This window comes from Gastrolobium bilobum, unplaced genomic scaffold, assembly GCF_033153095.1.
Source record: "Gastrolobium bilobum isolate Gb01-03AN ecotype WA unplaced genomic scaffold, APGP_CSIRO_Gbil_v1 utg12459, whole genome shotgun sequence".
Taxonomy (NCBI): domain Eukaryota; kingdom Viridiplantae; phylum Streptophyta; class Magnoliopsida; order Fabales; family Fabaceae; genus Gastrolobium; species Gastrolobium bilobum.
This window is the reverse complement of record NW_026895767.1, coordinates 77,613-94,058: the sequence shown is the minus strand read 5'-3', so window position 1 is coordinate 94,058 and position 16,446 is coordinate 77,613. Positions and strand designations below refer to the sequence as shown.

Sequence of the window (16,446 nt, the reverse complement as noted above, 5' to 3'; positions counted from 1 at the left end):
ACAACTTACTTTGTCTACAAACTACAATGATAAAACATAACAATAGAGCTCATATACATAGTTAGTTCTGCTAACTTTGAAACTCAATAACATCACATTTAATGGAGCAAATATTTACCTCAATTGCATAATATTCTAGCTGTTTTGCACAAATTCACAATGCTATAAACTTCCTTGCAGCCTTAGTTTCTTTGTTTTATCAAATGATTTTAGGATCATAACAAGTTTTTAATGAAAAAAAAATTAAGGAATGAAAAGAAAAAAAAAAAAAACAGAACTCATAACTTATCTTTTACAAGTAAAAAGTTGCAAATGATATTTTATTATATTATACAATAAAAATATCAATGGCATAACGATTTCAAAAGGAAAATTAACATCCTATCGAGGAAGAATTTCACTTGTAGAGATTTCATTGGTAGAGAATGGCATGGAATTGTTGATAAATTGGCTGGAACTTGATTCCTCTGCAATTGTTGTTGGATCCATTCTACCATGCAAGAAAAATGCAGGTTCTTGTAAAGTAGGCAATTCAATAAACTGACAGCTGAGATATGAAACAACTGTTGCCATTGTAGGTCTATCATCAGGGTTTTGTTGAACACATAATAAACCAATATGAATACACTTAATGACTTCATTTTCTGAATGATTTTCCTTAATATTTGGATCCAATATGCTTAACGGTGTCTCATCCTTCCAGTGTCTCCAAACCTATAAAAAATTATCAAATCAAATATCTAAATTATTACACTCCACATAAGATATATGGCTTGTAAACATTGATGCAAGGAAACAAATTGCTAGATTACTATACTCACATAACTCAAAAGTCCAACAGCAACACGATGTGCTTCATAAGAACTTACATTCTTTTTCCCAGTAATAATCTCTAAAACCATCACTCCAAAGCTATAAACATCTGATTTCTCAGAAAATTGTCCTAGCATTGCATATTCAGGAGACATATAACCACTATAAAATAAAATTAAAAAAAATATCAATTTATATCTAAAGCATACATTTTGATAAAGTAGCTAGGAAAGGAAAAGATAAGAAAACTTACTGCGTTCCTGCAATTATATTTGTATTTCCTTGGTCTTGATTTATTTCGACAATTCTAGCTAGACCAAAATCTGAAATTTTTGGAATCATATTTTCATCTAAGAGAACATTACTAGGTTTCAGATCACGATGTATAACTTTAAGTCGAGAATATTCATGTAAATAAAGAATTCCTTGAGCAATTCCTCCTATAATATTGTAACGATCATACCAGCTTAACAACCTTTGCTGCTGAGAATCTACAATTGTAAGAGTGAGGCACATTTTGTAATTAATCAAATGAACTAAAACAAGTTAATATAAAAATATATATTAATAATGTGATTAACATTTCTCCTACAAAATAACGTTATCTCGGGGTTTAGAAAAAAATATAAAATATTTTGATAAAATTCATGATATAAAAAAAAGTTAAATTTCTAAAATACTTTTAAATTTTTTTTTCGCTAAACCCAAAACGATATCATTTCAGGATTGCTCCTGTGTTGTAGGAGAAACATTTTTTCCATTAATAATTCATAAATCTATACATTGATTTATTAAGGAGTTTAAGATCAAAAGTGTCAAACCAAATAAAATGTAATCGAGGCTCTTATTTGGCACATATTCATAAATAAGTATTTTCTCCTGTTCTGCAAGGCAAAAACCGATGAATGCCACTAGATTTCTATGTTGAAGCTTGGATATCAATAACACTTCATTCTTGAACTGATTTACTCCTTGCCTTGAACTTATAGACAATCTCTTAACAGCTATTTGTAGTCCATCAAGAAGAATACCCTAAAAATATAAACCATTATTTATGTGAAAAAAAAACGACATAAAAATAAATTTTATCATATATTCTCACCTTGTAAACTTCTCCAAATCCACCTTTGCCAATCCTATTCTCATATGAAAAGTTGTTGGTTGCTGCTTCAATTACAGCCAAATCAAATTGCAATGGCTCTAAAGTGGCGCTTTCATGACCAACTAGATCAAATATGATTAAATTGTTAAACTAAGTTTTCAAACTTCTTGAAGCTTAAGAAGCAGAGGTTTAAAAATTTATTTTTTACAATACGTACAGTTTTCTTCGAGAATAGTGTTATAGCTTTTACTTGCTTTTCTCTTAATCAAATAGTAACCAAAAGAGAAGACCAGCACAAGAACAATTGCGGGCACTGCAATCCATATAATTGTTCGCAACCGACCATCTCTTTTTCCTGCACAAATGAATCAACATATTTCGCTCATAAGGGGTAGTAATAGTCAATAAGTCATGTCATGTTGATAACAACACTAGAAGTGGCATGTTATGGTTCATGTTACGTTATGGGGTAAGTGCTAAAAATTTCACATATTTATTGAATTTACTCTCCAAATACAGAGGTGGAATATTCAAAAATCAATTTACTTAATCATTCTAAATTTCAATAGTATCGTTTATTTATAAATTAATAACCAATATATGTTACATACATAAAAAATGTTGCTTTATTGAGGAAGCTTGACCTCTTGCACACAATGTTTTTTTCAAATAAGAGTAAATATCATTTTTGGTCCTCAACAAATTTCATGATGCCCGCTTTAGTCCCTAGTAAATAAAAAGGCTATTCGTGGTCCATAAGAAATTCAAAATGGACTCATTTAGTTGAAATTGTGGTCCCTCACAAATTCAAAAAAGACCCATATTAGTCCCTCAAAAGGACTAAAATGGGTCCACTTTGAATTTCTTAAGGACAACGAATAGCCTTTTTATTTGCTAGGGACTAAAGCAAGCATCGTAAAATTTGTTGAGAACCGAAAAAGATATTTATTCTTCAAATAATTCTTCTGATACTTTTATTGATTTCACTGAAAGTTTAAATAGACAATGAAAACACTAACAAATAGCAACAACCCCTATAGTTACTCGACTACTAAGGGTCACAACAGTCTTTCTGATCTACTACTCCAACATTCTTAAAGACCACGTCAAATAACAACCATTTATTGACAATAATTTAAAATAAAATAACAACATAACAAAATCATAACATTTCCTCTCCTAAAAATTACTTTTGTCCTCAAGAGTAAGTTCAACATAAAGTAATTGAATCATCTTCCATATTCGCCTCTCCATCACTTTCGTCCATCACTACCTCGATCGGAAATAACTTCTTGCAACGATGACCAAGAGAAAAATCTTGATGCAGCGAAAATAAAGCCCCTTCCGCCGCCTATCAGAAATTTCTTCGAAAGTCAATCGCCGAATTGGATTAGTGTCATTTCGGTTCTGACCATGATAGATTGGGGTTATGGAGCCTGCTGGTTTTTAAGGGATGAAGGACCCTTCTTTTGTGATGACCCTAGTCAAATTGTCTTGCCTTGCTATTACGGGCATCAAAGAGTCTAGCAGGCCCTATAGCTTCGGAGAGAGAATTAGGCCTATTAGGCTGAACATCGACATGAATGTCATTTGAAAGGTCACTAATGAAATAACTAACATGTTTAGTGGTATCTAATCTTCCCACCTTTGATAGCATTATCTTAAGTCGTGGAAAGTCCAGTTTGACCACTTTTGGAGCGTAAGACACATGCGACTCTTTGTCGTGTCAGCATATAGATGTCCATGTTAAGAATGGTAGGGGGAGCCCAAAACTCTTTACAGAGGGTACATCCTCCAATGGGCCAAATGACAAACCACAATAAGTGAGCCGACACCACATCTCAACCCAAAACCGTAAGGCTGTAGGTTTATGAGTCTTTTGCACTTATATGGTCATCACTTGGTCTATGTCTAGTCGATGTGGTACTTCTTTACAACTCATACTTGAATACTTCCAACATCTTTCCCTCAAGTGTAAGACCCAACATCATGCTCCCCCTAAGGGCAACAGTCCAACCGATTGGAGAGTTAAGTAAACATCTACTTGAATTGTTTCGACAAAGACTGGACGACATCTTCGAATCTTTCCAACCATTTCTCCATGCACGCGGTGTTTGTGCTTGGCTCTGATACCAAGCTGTTACATACATAAAAAAAGTAGCTTTATTGAGGAAGCTTGACCTCTTACACACAATGCTTTTTCCAAATAATTCTTCTAATACTTTTATTCATTTCAATGAAAGTTTAAATAGACAATAAAAACACTAACAAATAACAACAACCCCTATAGTAACTCCAGTGACTAAAAATCACAAGATTTTTTCTGATCCACTACTCCAACATTCCTAAAGATTGGGTCAACTAACAACCCTTTATTGACAACAATAATTTAAAATAAAATAACAAAACCGTAACAATATCATGATCCTCCAAGAAGCAACCATGATACGGTAATGACTAATTGACTATATTTTACAAATATTTCATCATAATCATTTACTTGTTTATTTTCATCACAACAATGATATAGATAATAATGAGACGTAAATTTATGGAGGATAATGAATGTAAAAAGCCAACAATAAATACAAAACATGCTCGTTTCATTTAAAATAACAGATTCAAAGTAACAAATATTTTTCTATTAAATAGTACAAACTTGTTCATTTAAAATATGTTATTACTGCGGGAATCACACGATGAGCTCTATCAGGGCTTCGGGGGGAATCGACATCAATAAAGGAAACGATGATACTCTGTCTGTAGAGGACGAGGATCTACTGAGGAGAAGCATTGAGAAACCAAAAAAGGATGGAACAGTGGAAGAAACCATGGTGGAAGCAGATAAGGGTTTGAAAGTCGTGGAAGAAGAAATGGTGAATGCTGAAAAAGATGAGGAATACAAAGGGGAAGAGACACCTACGGCCAGGAAAGTGGTTTCTTACAAAGATACCCTCCTCCAGTTTAATGGAGCTAGTAGGGAGATCAAAGAAGAGGAGCATTGGATGGCCCAACAGAGGAGAGAAGAAGAGGAGGCAGATGCTTGGGACGAGAATGCTGAGCTTGATGAAGAAGATCCTTTTTGCCTAACCTTCAAAGTTCCGAAGGAGATCCACCGAGAAGCATGTAAAAAGTGGAGAAATGCATTGATAGTGAAGTTGCTGGGTAAGCGTCTGAATGTCAAATTTCTCTTAAGCAGAATGCTGAAGATGTGGAAGATATCAGGAGCCTATGAGTTCATTGATTTGGAGAATGATTTCTTCATCTTCAGATTTATGGATGAAAAAGACTATGCACATGTGCTTGAAGATGGACCCTGGATCATTGCAGATCACTATGTTGCAGTCCAAAGATGGAAGCCAATGTTCGATCCATTTGATGAAACGTTGAAAAATCTTGCTATTTGGATCAGAATTCTGGGTCTTCCAGTTGAGTACTACACCACACATTTATTGTGGAGTATTGGGAACATGTTTGGCAGAACTCTGAAGATTGACAAGAATTCGTTAAGCAAGACAGAGTCTAGAGTGGAAGAGACTACAGAGCGTGCAAAATTCGCCCGTATTTGTGTGGAGGTTAATCTTTCCAAGAAGTTTTTATCGAAGTTCAAAATATGTAACAGATACTTCAACGTTGCTTATGAAGGCTTGCACCTCATCTGCTTTGGTTGTGGCAGATATGGGCATAGGAAAGATCTGTGTCCGGAGTTGCAGGGTAAAGAGACAGAGGAAGGAAGCAAGATAATCAAAGCAGATAACCAAAGAGGCAACAGAATGAAAGAGATCAAGCAGATGACAACGGATCCGTTCGGAGAGTGGATGATTGTTCAGAGACAATCGAAAGGGAGAAGAGCTAAGGAAGTCCAGAGAAAAGTCGATGAGCCAAGTTTGAAGCAGACGGTGAATAGTACCAGAGTGGAAAAGACAAGGCAGAAAGATAATAGTCACATCACTAAGACTCACGCAGCTAAAGCAGCTGGATCACGTTTTGAGATCATCAGAGAGGTAGAGGAGGAAACCGCGCTGAAGGCTATGAGTCCTGTGCTAGATACGATGGTGGCAGGCATTCCAGTAGAAACCCCACCTAAGGTGACTACCCAGCCTGAGGGTACTGAACTACTGTTGAACCAACCTGACAGGAATAAGGTAGTGGAGAAACCTAAGATGGACATAGGGAGCAAACCCAAAACTAAAAGTCCCAAGCCAACCAAAAATAAGCCCTTTAAACTTAGGCCCGAAAGAACAATCACTAAGCCCAACCAAAAAACCACCCCAAATACCAAAAAAATCACCCCAACTACCAAAAAAGGCCTCTTAGTGACAAGAACATTTAAACCGATGAGCATGGGAAGCCTTGACACAGGGGAATGTTCGAAATCAAAAGGAGAGTGTAGAAGTGAAGTGGATAATGGGGATGCTAAGGAGAATATGAACCCACAAGGTAAACCTCCGGATGATCTAGATCTGATCAGAAAATTTTCCCAAACAGCTGAAGGGAAAGATTTTGATGCTACTTTGAGTACCTGGGATGGTACTAAGGTCTTCACTGAGATCAATAAGTGAATCATTCCTAGGGATGGAGTGGTTTTAATTCTGTTATAAAATTTTTTTTATGATAGTTTGCAGTTGGAATGTTAGGGGTGCAGGAAAGAAAGGCTTGCCTCCCCTTATACATGATATAACCAAGAAGTTCAAAATCCAAGTTTTATGCCTTATGGAAACTCGGATTAGTGGAGAGAAAGCAAGGAGATTCATATCCAGGTTGGGTTTCAACAACCATCACATCCAAGAGGCGGTTGGCTACTCAGGTGGTTTGTGGCTGCTTTGGAATAATGAAGAGGTGAAAGTCAAAATCATCTCTTCACATCATCAGTTCCTTCATACTTCTTTGGTATGGAAGGAATATACAAAGGAGGAGCTGGTTACTTTCATTTATGCGAGCCCGAGATGCATGGAAAGAAGAACTCTCTGGGAGAATTTGCAAGAGCTTAGCATAGGAAGATACGATGCTTGGCTAGCCATGGGGGACTTTAATGCCTACCTTAAGGCGGAGGAGAAGAATAGGGGTGTTGAACCCCACTGGACTTCTATGACAGAATTCCACAATTGTCTGGAAGAATGCAATCTATCTGATATCAGTTTTAAAGGGCCCAGATATACCTGGAAGAGGGGAAAGCTGGCTGAGAGATTGGATAGAGCCTGCAACAATGAGAATTGGAACCTTCGATTCCCAAACAGGTTTTTATCCCACCTCCCTTTCTATAGCTCTGATCATCGACCGTTAATCCTCCTTAGTGGTACTCCTCCCAGGGGAACCAATAGCACTAAACCATTCAGGTTTATGGCTTCCTGGCTAACTTGTGAATCGTTCCATGGGATTATAAATAGTTGCTGGGGGGAAGCAGCTGTCTGGAAAGAGGCTTGCGAAAAATTTAAGGTTGAAGCCTCAAATTGGCATAATGAAACATACAAAGAAGCCAACCGAAGGAAATTTCATCTACATGCCAGAATCAGAGGCATAGATGAAAGATTGAGTAGGTACCATGATTCAGATCTCGAAGATATCCAGAGAAACCTGTGGAAGGAATTGAATGAAATTTACCTCAGGGAGGAAATCCTTTGGTTCCAAAGATCTAGATGTAAGTGGCTGAAGTTTGGAGATAGGAATTCTAAGTTTTTCCATTCCACAACTGTTGCAAGAAGAAGAGCTAATAGAATTGAATCATTGATGGATATTAATGGGAATTGGATAGGAGAACCTGAGTTACTGGTCAATATGATCTCGAGTTATTTTGAGGACCTGTATACTGAAGAGAAAAATGCAAACCAACTTTCCCTGTTAAAGGGACCTTCCCCAAACTGCGCAGCCAAAGCCTTCAGGGGTTATCTAATATTCGATCAGGGGAGGAAAACAAAAGGGAGATATATCAATTTGGTAGCTATAAAGCCCCTGGCGCGGATGGGCTAAGTGCAATCTTCTTTCAGTCCCAATGGGATAAGGTTGGCAAGGCTGTTTGTGAAGTGGTTAGGAAAGCTTTTAGTAATCCTGAAAGTATCATATCCATCAATCAAACCTTATTGTGTCTCATTCCTAAGGTGAAGTGCCCAGAGTCAGTGAGACAACTCAAGCCTATCAGTTTATGCAACGTAATTACTAAGGTAATCTCTAATAGACTCAGAAACCACATGAATCACTTGATTATGCCTAATCAGTGCAGCTTCGTGAAAGGGAGACATAGCTCAGATAATATCATCATTGCATAAGAAATTATCCACTCAATGAGGTCCAAGAAAGGAAAAAAAAATGATCGATGGCTGTCAAAGTTGACCTTGAGAAAGCATATGAAAAACTGGGATGGGATTTCATTTAAGATACTATTAGAAGTTGGGTTACCCGAGCCCCTAATAAACATAATCATGAGTTGCGTGTCATCTTGCTCTATGAATGTGCTTTGGAATGGGACCACCACAAGAGAGTTTAAACCTTCAAGAGGAGTTAGACATGGAGATCCCCTATCTTCCTATCTTTTCGTTGTGCATAGAGCGGCTGGCTCATCTCATTAGCTTGGCAGTGGAAAAAAAGTAGTGGAAACCTGTGGTGCTAAAGAAAAATGGCCCTCCCATTTCCCATCTTATTTTTGCAGATGACTTATTACTGTTCGGAGAAGCATCTTTGAAGCAAGCAAAGATCATCAAACAGGTCCTTAACTGCTCTGGCCAAAGCATTAGTGTTGAAAAAACAAGAGTTCTCTTGTCGAAGAATGTTACCATAACCATGCTATGGAGCTAAGTAATGAGTTGGGGTTTGGATTGACTTCTGATTTGGGGAAATACTTAGGTATTAACCTCTATCATAAAAGGGTTACTAAAGGGAGCTTTAGCCACATCATGGAGAAAGTTAGTAGGAAGCTGGGATCGTGGAAGAGAAGAACCTTATCGTTGGCTGGTAGGAATGTACTAGCCCAATCGGTCCTCTCTGCCTTGCCAATGTATGCCATGCAAACTAACCTCTTACCCTTGGGTACCTGTGATAAGATTGAAAAAACAACTAGGAGTTTTTTATGGAACTCAGGAAGTAAGGTTAATAGTCCTCACCATGTGGCCTGGAAGAGAGTTTGTACTCCAAAGGAGACAGGGGGTCTAGGCATAAAATCTATGAGAGATGTCAATAGAGCTTTCCTAATGAAGATAAGCTTTGGGATCATATCAAAACAAGAGGCGCTTTGGGTTCAGGTACTCAAGAATAAATACCGAATTGGGAATGAGCTAATCCCAATTATAAAAAATCCTCCCAGCAACTCCAATCTTTGGAAGGGAGTAGTGAAAGTTTGGCATGAGGTGAAGGCTCATTCGAAAATCCTTGTAGGTAATGGGGAAAAAACCAGATTCTGGCTAGATCCCTGGATCCCAAATATTGGGAGCATTCAAGAGATGATCACGGTAGGTATCCCAGAAAGCCTTATTCAGGAAACAGTATCCAATTTTGTTACAAATGAGGGGTACTGGGATTGGCAGAAAATGAAGGACTGGATCATACCAGAAGTGGGAAGGCTGGTAGATAGCATCTTGCCTGCTGTGCAGGATAATGGAGAGGATCGTGTTTATTGGATTGGTTCTGATGATGGGAGATTCATTGTAAAATCAGCATATAAAATGCTAAGGGACCCGCATAACATCCTTCCAGCTCTCAATTGGAAAATCATTTGGAAGTGGGATGGTCCTAGTAGAATACAATCTTTCTTATGGCTCTTGATGGGAGATGATTTAATGACAAATCAAAGAAGACTTATCAGACACTTTGCAGATTCAAACCTGTGTCCTCGATGTCTAAATTTTACAGAAAGCTCTTTGCATGCAATCAGGGACTGCAGTTGGTCCCAAAAAGTTTGGAGTGCATTAGTGAAACCAAGCTGCTGGCCCTCTTTTGGCTCTAAATCACTAAGGGAGTGGATTGAAGAAAATTTAAAACAGGTTAATGCTGATCCAAATTCCAGAAGCTGGTCCCTGGTCTTTGGTATATGCTGTTAGGTACTTTGGAGAGAAAGGAATGACTTCTTTTTTAGTGGAGTTCAGTCGAATCTGCATAGCACCATCCGTACTGTGTTCTGTTACTATGACAGTTTCATTTCTGCAAAAATTTCACTGACAGTAGGGGGCTAATCCCTAATCCAAGGAGAGTTCAATTGGTGAAATGGGATCCCCCACTGGCTGGCTGGCTAAAACTGAATGTAGATGGAGCAAGCTCTAGGGGAGGATTGATTTCTGGTTGTGGTGGTGTGATCAGAGATTGTAAAGGAGATTGGCTATTGGGCTTCTCAAAGTTCCTTGGCCAAGGTCATGCCTTCAGCGCCGAGTTATGGGGATGTCTAATTGGGTTAAAAATAGCTTGCGAGAGGGGCTTTACAAACATCATTTTAGAAGGAGACTCATCTCAGGTGATGGACTTGATAGAGCAAGAAGATATGGGGGATCATCCGCTTGCCCCCATTGGAATGCAGGTGAAAGAAATGCTAAATAGGAACTGGAACATTCATCTTAATCATACGCTAAGAGAGGGGAATATGGTGGCTGATTGGATGATGGCCCAGCAAACTCTAGCTGTTAGGAGGGATATTGTCATTAATTTTTCAACACCATGTGGGTGCATTGATCTAGTCACGAAGGACAAACTAGGTTTTGAAAGTCCCAGAGTAGTTAGGTAGTGTCTTTATTATCTTGTAATTTTTCAAAAAATAATATATATATATATATATATATAGGGGCAGGATCATCTTACACCGGTGTAAGAATAATAAATCTTACACCAAATCTTAACCATTGATTTTCTACATCTAACGGTTAAGATTTATTAGGTCTCACTCATTAATTAATTTTTAATTTCCAATAAATCTCAACCGTTCGATGCACAGAAATCAACGGTTATGATTTGGTGTAAGATTTATTATTCTTACACCGGTGTAAGTTGATCCTATCCCATATATATATATATATATGTTATTACTTGAGTTAGGACTTGACCTGATTTAGGAGGACTAGGTGGTCTTTGCAGCTGAGTTTGGTTTCCATCCATGTAAAATTCGAGCAATTCAAACCTGAGATTGCAGCTAGGATACAGAACTCTTCCCCCTGCACTTCCCAAACGAGACCATGGAATTGCTGTTCCAATCACATCTCCTAAGCAACCCCTGCAATCATCACCTGACAAATCCTGCGTACACTGAGCAAGACTATAAAGGGTTTGTAAGTCATTCAATTTTGCTGATTTTGTTCCAAATTTCTCATCACTGTCCCCAGTCTCAATTGCCAATTGATCTAACGTCTTCGCTAATATAATAGTGAAGAAGTTTTGTTCCTTGCTTGGTCTTGAGGTAATATTCAATTCAGAAAACATAGGACTTTTGTTCACTTTGGAGAAGAAATTTCGATATGAATAACGTAGCAAACAGTGACTGTACCAAATTATAGCTTCTTGGAACGAGGAACACTCTGAGGATATTCGATTGGTTGCGTTTATGACACAATTTCCACAGAGAACAGAGGGAACATCACCTCTGCACATGAAGAGGCCATGCACTGTGTCTTGAATACTAATCTCAGAGAACACTTTCTTGCCAGTGGTGGCATTGGAAGACAAATAAGACAAAAGGGTCTTGAGGTGAATTTGGAAAGTGCTGTTTGAAGTGAAGGTTTTGTTACTTGAACAATTGTGAGAAAGATAAACAGGATTATCTGAAAATCTTGAATCTGCATCGGAAGTTTTTGTTGCAGGAACTAGCTCTGGTGATGTAGATGTTGGTGAAGTGTGATAAAAAGGGTACAATTCATATCTAATATTACAACTTGAACATAGAACTCTCCCTCCTAAACTTCCGCCACAGCACCCTCTGATGTCCTCCATGATTACACCTAGACATGTTCTGCAATCGTGGGGTGACAGGTCTGGTGTGCATTGAGCTAGAAAGTAAAGGGTCTGAAATTCAGATATTGATACTTCCTTTGTTGCATAGTTCTTGTGGCCTATAGGATGAAGTGCTGCTTCATCTGCAGTTTCATTCATGGTCATAAACAATAAACTCATGAAGCTTTTCGGGTTTGAGACATTGGCTGTGTTCCACATTGGGAATTTTGGTGTTGTGGACACGGATGAGAAGAAATAAGTAGTGGAATACCTAACCATGCATTCTTCAAACCAAATCACAGCTTGTTTGGACAAGGAGCATTCCGAGGATAGTCTGTGTGTTGCGCTTAGAACACACTGTTGACAGAGATTAGAGGAGGAAGAGATGTCACCCCTGCACATGAACATAGCATAGATTGAGTCAGAGGGAGTTTTGCCAGTGAATGTTGTGTTGAAGAATTGGGTGTCACCGATTGCTCTAGATGGTAAGGTAGAAAGGAGTGATTTTAGGTCTAATTGGAAGGAGGTGTTGGGATTGGTTTTTAAGCTTGAGCAATCTTGGTATAGATAAAAAGGGTCACCTTGTGATTCCGTAGTTGCAAGAAAGAGGAAGATAATTAGGATAATGGAGAAGAGAATCTTATTGGAAGCCATGATTGTGCTGTTGGGTCTGTTAATTTTTTAGAACATAACACAATCATTGATTGTGAAAAGTTCTTTAATGGCAGAGGGATCGATGCAAGCAAGTCAACAATGAGGCAATTCAAGTTAGAATAATTGATAAGGTCATGACAAAGGATGGAAAACATAGCTTGGCGTGCTGAACATAAAGGAATGTTGACCCAAAGTCTCCTCAAAATGGATTGGGTGGATGAAAAACTTAGCTTGTCGTGCTGAACATAAAGGAATGTTGACCCAAAGTCTCCTCAAAATCGATTGGGTGCTTAATGGGGCACGCTCCGCACAAAATGTTGGTCATTTGACAGTGAAACTATTCATTTGAATGACTACAGGAAAGTGTTCTATCCGGTGGATAGAGATGTATAACCTTTATCCGTTTGAGATAGCATACCATTGTGGCAACAATAACAACAATGTGTTGCGAGAGAGGAAGTGTCAGCGCCTCGTCACCTCCGAATCATATTGGGAATCATATTTGGTAGTTTAATTATTTTTATCCAATCAATTTAATTGCATAGCTTATTTAATTTTAGCTAATCAATTTAATTAATTGGTTTTTTTTAATTTTGGCCCATCAACCTAATTAATTAGTTTCCTTAATTTTAGCTATTTTCCTTAGTTTTCTCTATATTCATCAAATCAAATTTTATCAGTATATTTAAATTCAAAATTCAAAATGACAATTCAAATTATATTTTATTAATTTAACATTTAAATTAATTAGATTGTGACATAGATCAAGTCTCACTTGGCCCATGATGCCACCTTCCATCTCTTGATCCAACATGTGGGCTTTACCAATTCAGGCCTATTAATCTTTATTGGGCCCAAATCACAATGCAAGAATTCAAAACAACTCAAAGTGTTTGTGTGTGACCCATCAGACTCAACATAGCTGTTAACGTAAATGGGCATGGACCCACTAGCCTCAATCCATCTAATGACAAGACAAAGCACTAGCAATACTTTGTTGTCTCAAAGCTAGTCGAGTTCATTGAATGATTAACATGTTGTACCTATTTGGTTAGCGAAAGTTAAAATTTGCATTACTTGACGTTTAAGGAACATACTCGTGAGGGTGAAAAACAAAAATTTTCAATCTTTGTTAATGATGTGGAACCCGTAACTCTTTACGGTCCTCATGAGTTATGCCTTAGGATCTACCCGTTAAAACACATAGGGTTTAGGATTGCTTTTGATCACTCGAACAGGTCAAAGTGTATGCAGTTCTCTAACGTTGATCCACACGATTGTCTCTTGATTATTTATGAGAACTCTTTCTCCTTGAATCCTCCTTCTCCTTGTATGCTTGCTAGGCAATGTCATGGTGGAGGCTTCAAGGGTTTAGATTTATTTTTCCCAAGACTATGATGTTGTCTTGAGGTTAGGTGAGGGGCGCAACAATGGAGGATTGATAAGACGGAAGGGTGGCCAAGAAAGCTAGGGTTCTTGCTCTTGGAGGCTAACCGAATTTCTCATGTGTTTCTTTACACTAAGGCACCACTTTTCATGCTTTGCAATTAGGGTTTTACAATCCTAATTGAACAACACTACTTAGGCCATATCCATAAAGATATGGTAGATCTTCTTAGGATATATCTTAATCATAAAGATATCATCTCAATTTCCCTTCCAAGAAAGAGCTAGAATTTGAAATTCAAGCCCAATGGATCATATCTATGTAGATTTGATTTGATCATAAGATCTTGAAGAATCCCAAAACAAATCTTTTACCATCTTCATCAAATCCCTTGATCGTTGCTATAACAATTTTTATTTAAATTTATAATTCAAATAAAAAAGAATCTTTATCCAATCTTTATTAGATATAGATTTGGATAATTCAAATTTATCCTTAAATAACCTATCCTCCTGAATTTAATTTTCAAACTTAAATTTAAATTAAATTCAAATTCAATTTTATCCTAACTCGTAATTTAAATTTAAATTTAAATTCAAAATTTCAAAATTCAAATTCAAATTTCGAATTGCGCAAAAAGGGTAAGTTAAAACATGTATAAGTTAAAAGTGACTAAAGCCTAGTTATGCTTTAAATATGCGATGGAAACTTCTCCCTGCTTTTCAAAGAAAAGAACGTTGCACTAAGCTCTTGGCAAGAATTCGAATAACACAAAGGAGAAAGGGCACACTCAAAAGGTAAGGTTCTAGTGATAATTTTAACTCATAGCCCTCATGAAACTTGTAGATTTTTGTAAGGATTTCAATTCTAGCATTATTTGCTTGAAAAGAAGTTTTGAAAAGCATTCTTTTTCCTTCATACAGCAGCGCTCTGTTTTAAAAAAAAGGAAGGAAAAATGTATTTTTACATGGTTTGAAGTTTTGAGATTTGTTCTTTGTGAATAGGTAAGTTAGCCTTACTAATTTATACTCTTTTGATGTGTTAGATTAGAAATTACAAGTGAAATTATATGGTTGTTTGGGGGCTGTTTTGATGTTAAGTATTTATAAAAATGATAGAGTTTATGAATCATGATTGATAATTGGTTGTTTGAAGTCTATGTAAGTTGGTGTGTTGAAAACAAAAATAAAGGAAAGATATATGTGCCAAGTAAATTTCAGATTTTGTATGATTAATGGTGCAACCTAGGTGTTTGATAAATGAAAAAAGTGTTTGTCATTTTAAATAAGATAAAGTTATGTCATTTTAGGAGAGAGATAGACACAAAAAATTATTTTTTTATTTAAAATTTAAATTAAAAAAAATCACTCACTTTCTCTCCCATGATTTTCATTTCTTGTGTCTATCTCTCTCCTAAAATAAAGTAAGTGGAAAATTTATGAAAGAAAGTGTGAAATCCTTGTAGGATAAGTGAAATAATCCATGTTTGAATTATGTCAATATGTGATTAAAATATATTGTAAGATAGTTTAATGTTTTTTATCACATTCTTAGTTTATAAATTTTCAAGAAGTGTTTATAATAAAGACATCACTATTCTTTTAATTTGACCAAGTGGTTGTACAAAGTGGTAAAAGGTACTTATGTTTTAAGAATTAAATTATTGTTGTAAAGATTAGATAAAATTGTGAACTTTAACTTGGTTGCTAAATGCCAAGTTATAATTTGAGTTACTTGTTGTATAGGTGTCTTTATGGTTCTGTAGAAATTGAGAGTTTGATAATGTGTAAGATAATTTTAAGAGAATCTATACATGAAAAGGGGGGGAAAAATATGGGATTTTGATTGTATAAGGAAGTTTTGGGTTATGTTATTAAGTATTGGTGTTACGTATGTGATTAAATGAAATTATAAATTATATGCAAATTGTGGATGGTTAGTAAGTGTAAGTTAAAAAGGAATTATTTGAATACTATATATGTAGTTATTTAGTTTTAGAATTTTGTTATGATTATTTATGATTTTTCTTTAAATATTATAAGTTGATGTAAATAGAAATTATTAAGAAAATATATAAAAATTCATGATAACGGGAAGGATATAATTCAATTTATAAAGATATAAGTATGGATCTTAGAATTATATTATTTAATGTTTATGAGTATGTATGGTATTTCTATACATGTTAAGTAAATGAATTTGTGGGATATGTTTGTGTGAATTAAGATTATAAAATTAAGCATAAAAATTAGAAAAGTTAATTTACATAGATAGATGAGCTTCGGCCATATATGGTTAAAAAAATATAATGTGTTTTTTTTATGGGAATGAATAATTAGTAGCAAATGGTAAGTGTGATTGAATATGATACAAGTATGCTTGGAATGTGATAATTGATATTTCATCTTCTTGATGGATTTATTGGCTATATGTTCGATTGTTTAACAATTATGTAGATTATGAACATATGACATGGTTGTCTATGTTTATAAAAATAATTGGATTTAGAGTAAATACTCTTTTTGGTCCTCAGCAAATTTCACGATGCCCTTTTTAGTCCCTAGCAAATAAAAAGACCCATCGTGGTTCATAA

General features: G+C 36.2%; 1 protein-coding gene across 2 annotated transcripts; it reads right to left on the bottom strand.

The window, feature by feature from the left end:
• Positions 1–285: 285 nt before the first annotated feature.
• On the bottom strand, positions 286–12,537 carry LOC133295728 (cysteine-rich receptor-like protein kinase 8). 2 transcript variants are annotated; one of them, XM_061494580.1, is made up of 7 exons: positions 10,933–12,537; positions 2,133–2,270; positions 1,916–2,037; positions 1,635–1,845; positions 1,067–1,304; positions 822–975; positions 286–714 (listed from the first exon to the last, which is right to left on the bottom strand). In XM_061494580.1, the coding sequence occupies exons 1-7, from the start codon at positions 12,464–12,466 to the stop codon at positions 382–384; spliced, it is 2,730 nt and encodes a 909-aa protein (XP_061350564.1). In that variant the 5' UTR covers positions 12,467–12,537; the 3' UTR covers positions 286–381. The 2 variants fall into 2 exon arrangements, 1 of the variants encoding a protein (XP_061350564.1); XR_009749396.1 differs by having other exon boundaries at positions 575–714; positions 822–943.
• Positions 12,538–16,446: the final 3,909 nt, after the last annotated feature.

Bases quoted from the DNA above. Each gene is read 5' to 3' on its own strand.
- LOC133295728 (XM_061494580.1), bottom strand. From the start codon at position 12,466: ATGGCTTCCAATAAGATTCTCTTCTCCATTATCCTAATTATCTTCCTC. The intron at 2,038-2,132 runs GTACGTATTGTA...TATTTGATCTAG, and splicing joins CACTATTCTCGAAGAAAACT to TTGGTCATGAAAGCGCCACT. The intron at 1,846-1,915 runs GTGAGAATATAT...TTATATTTTTAG, and splicing joins GATTTGGAGAAGTTTACAAG to GGTATTCTTCTTGATGGACT.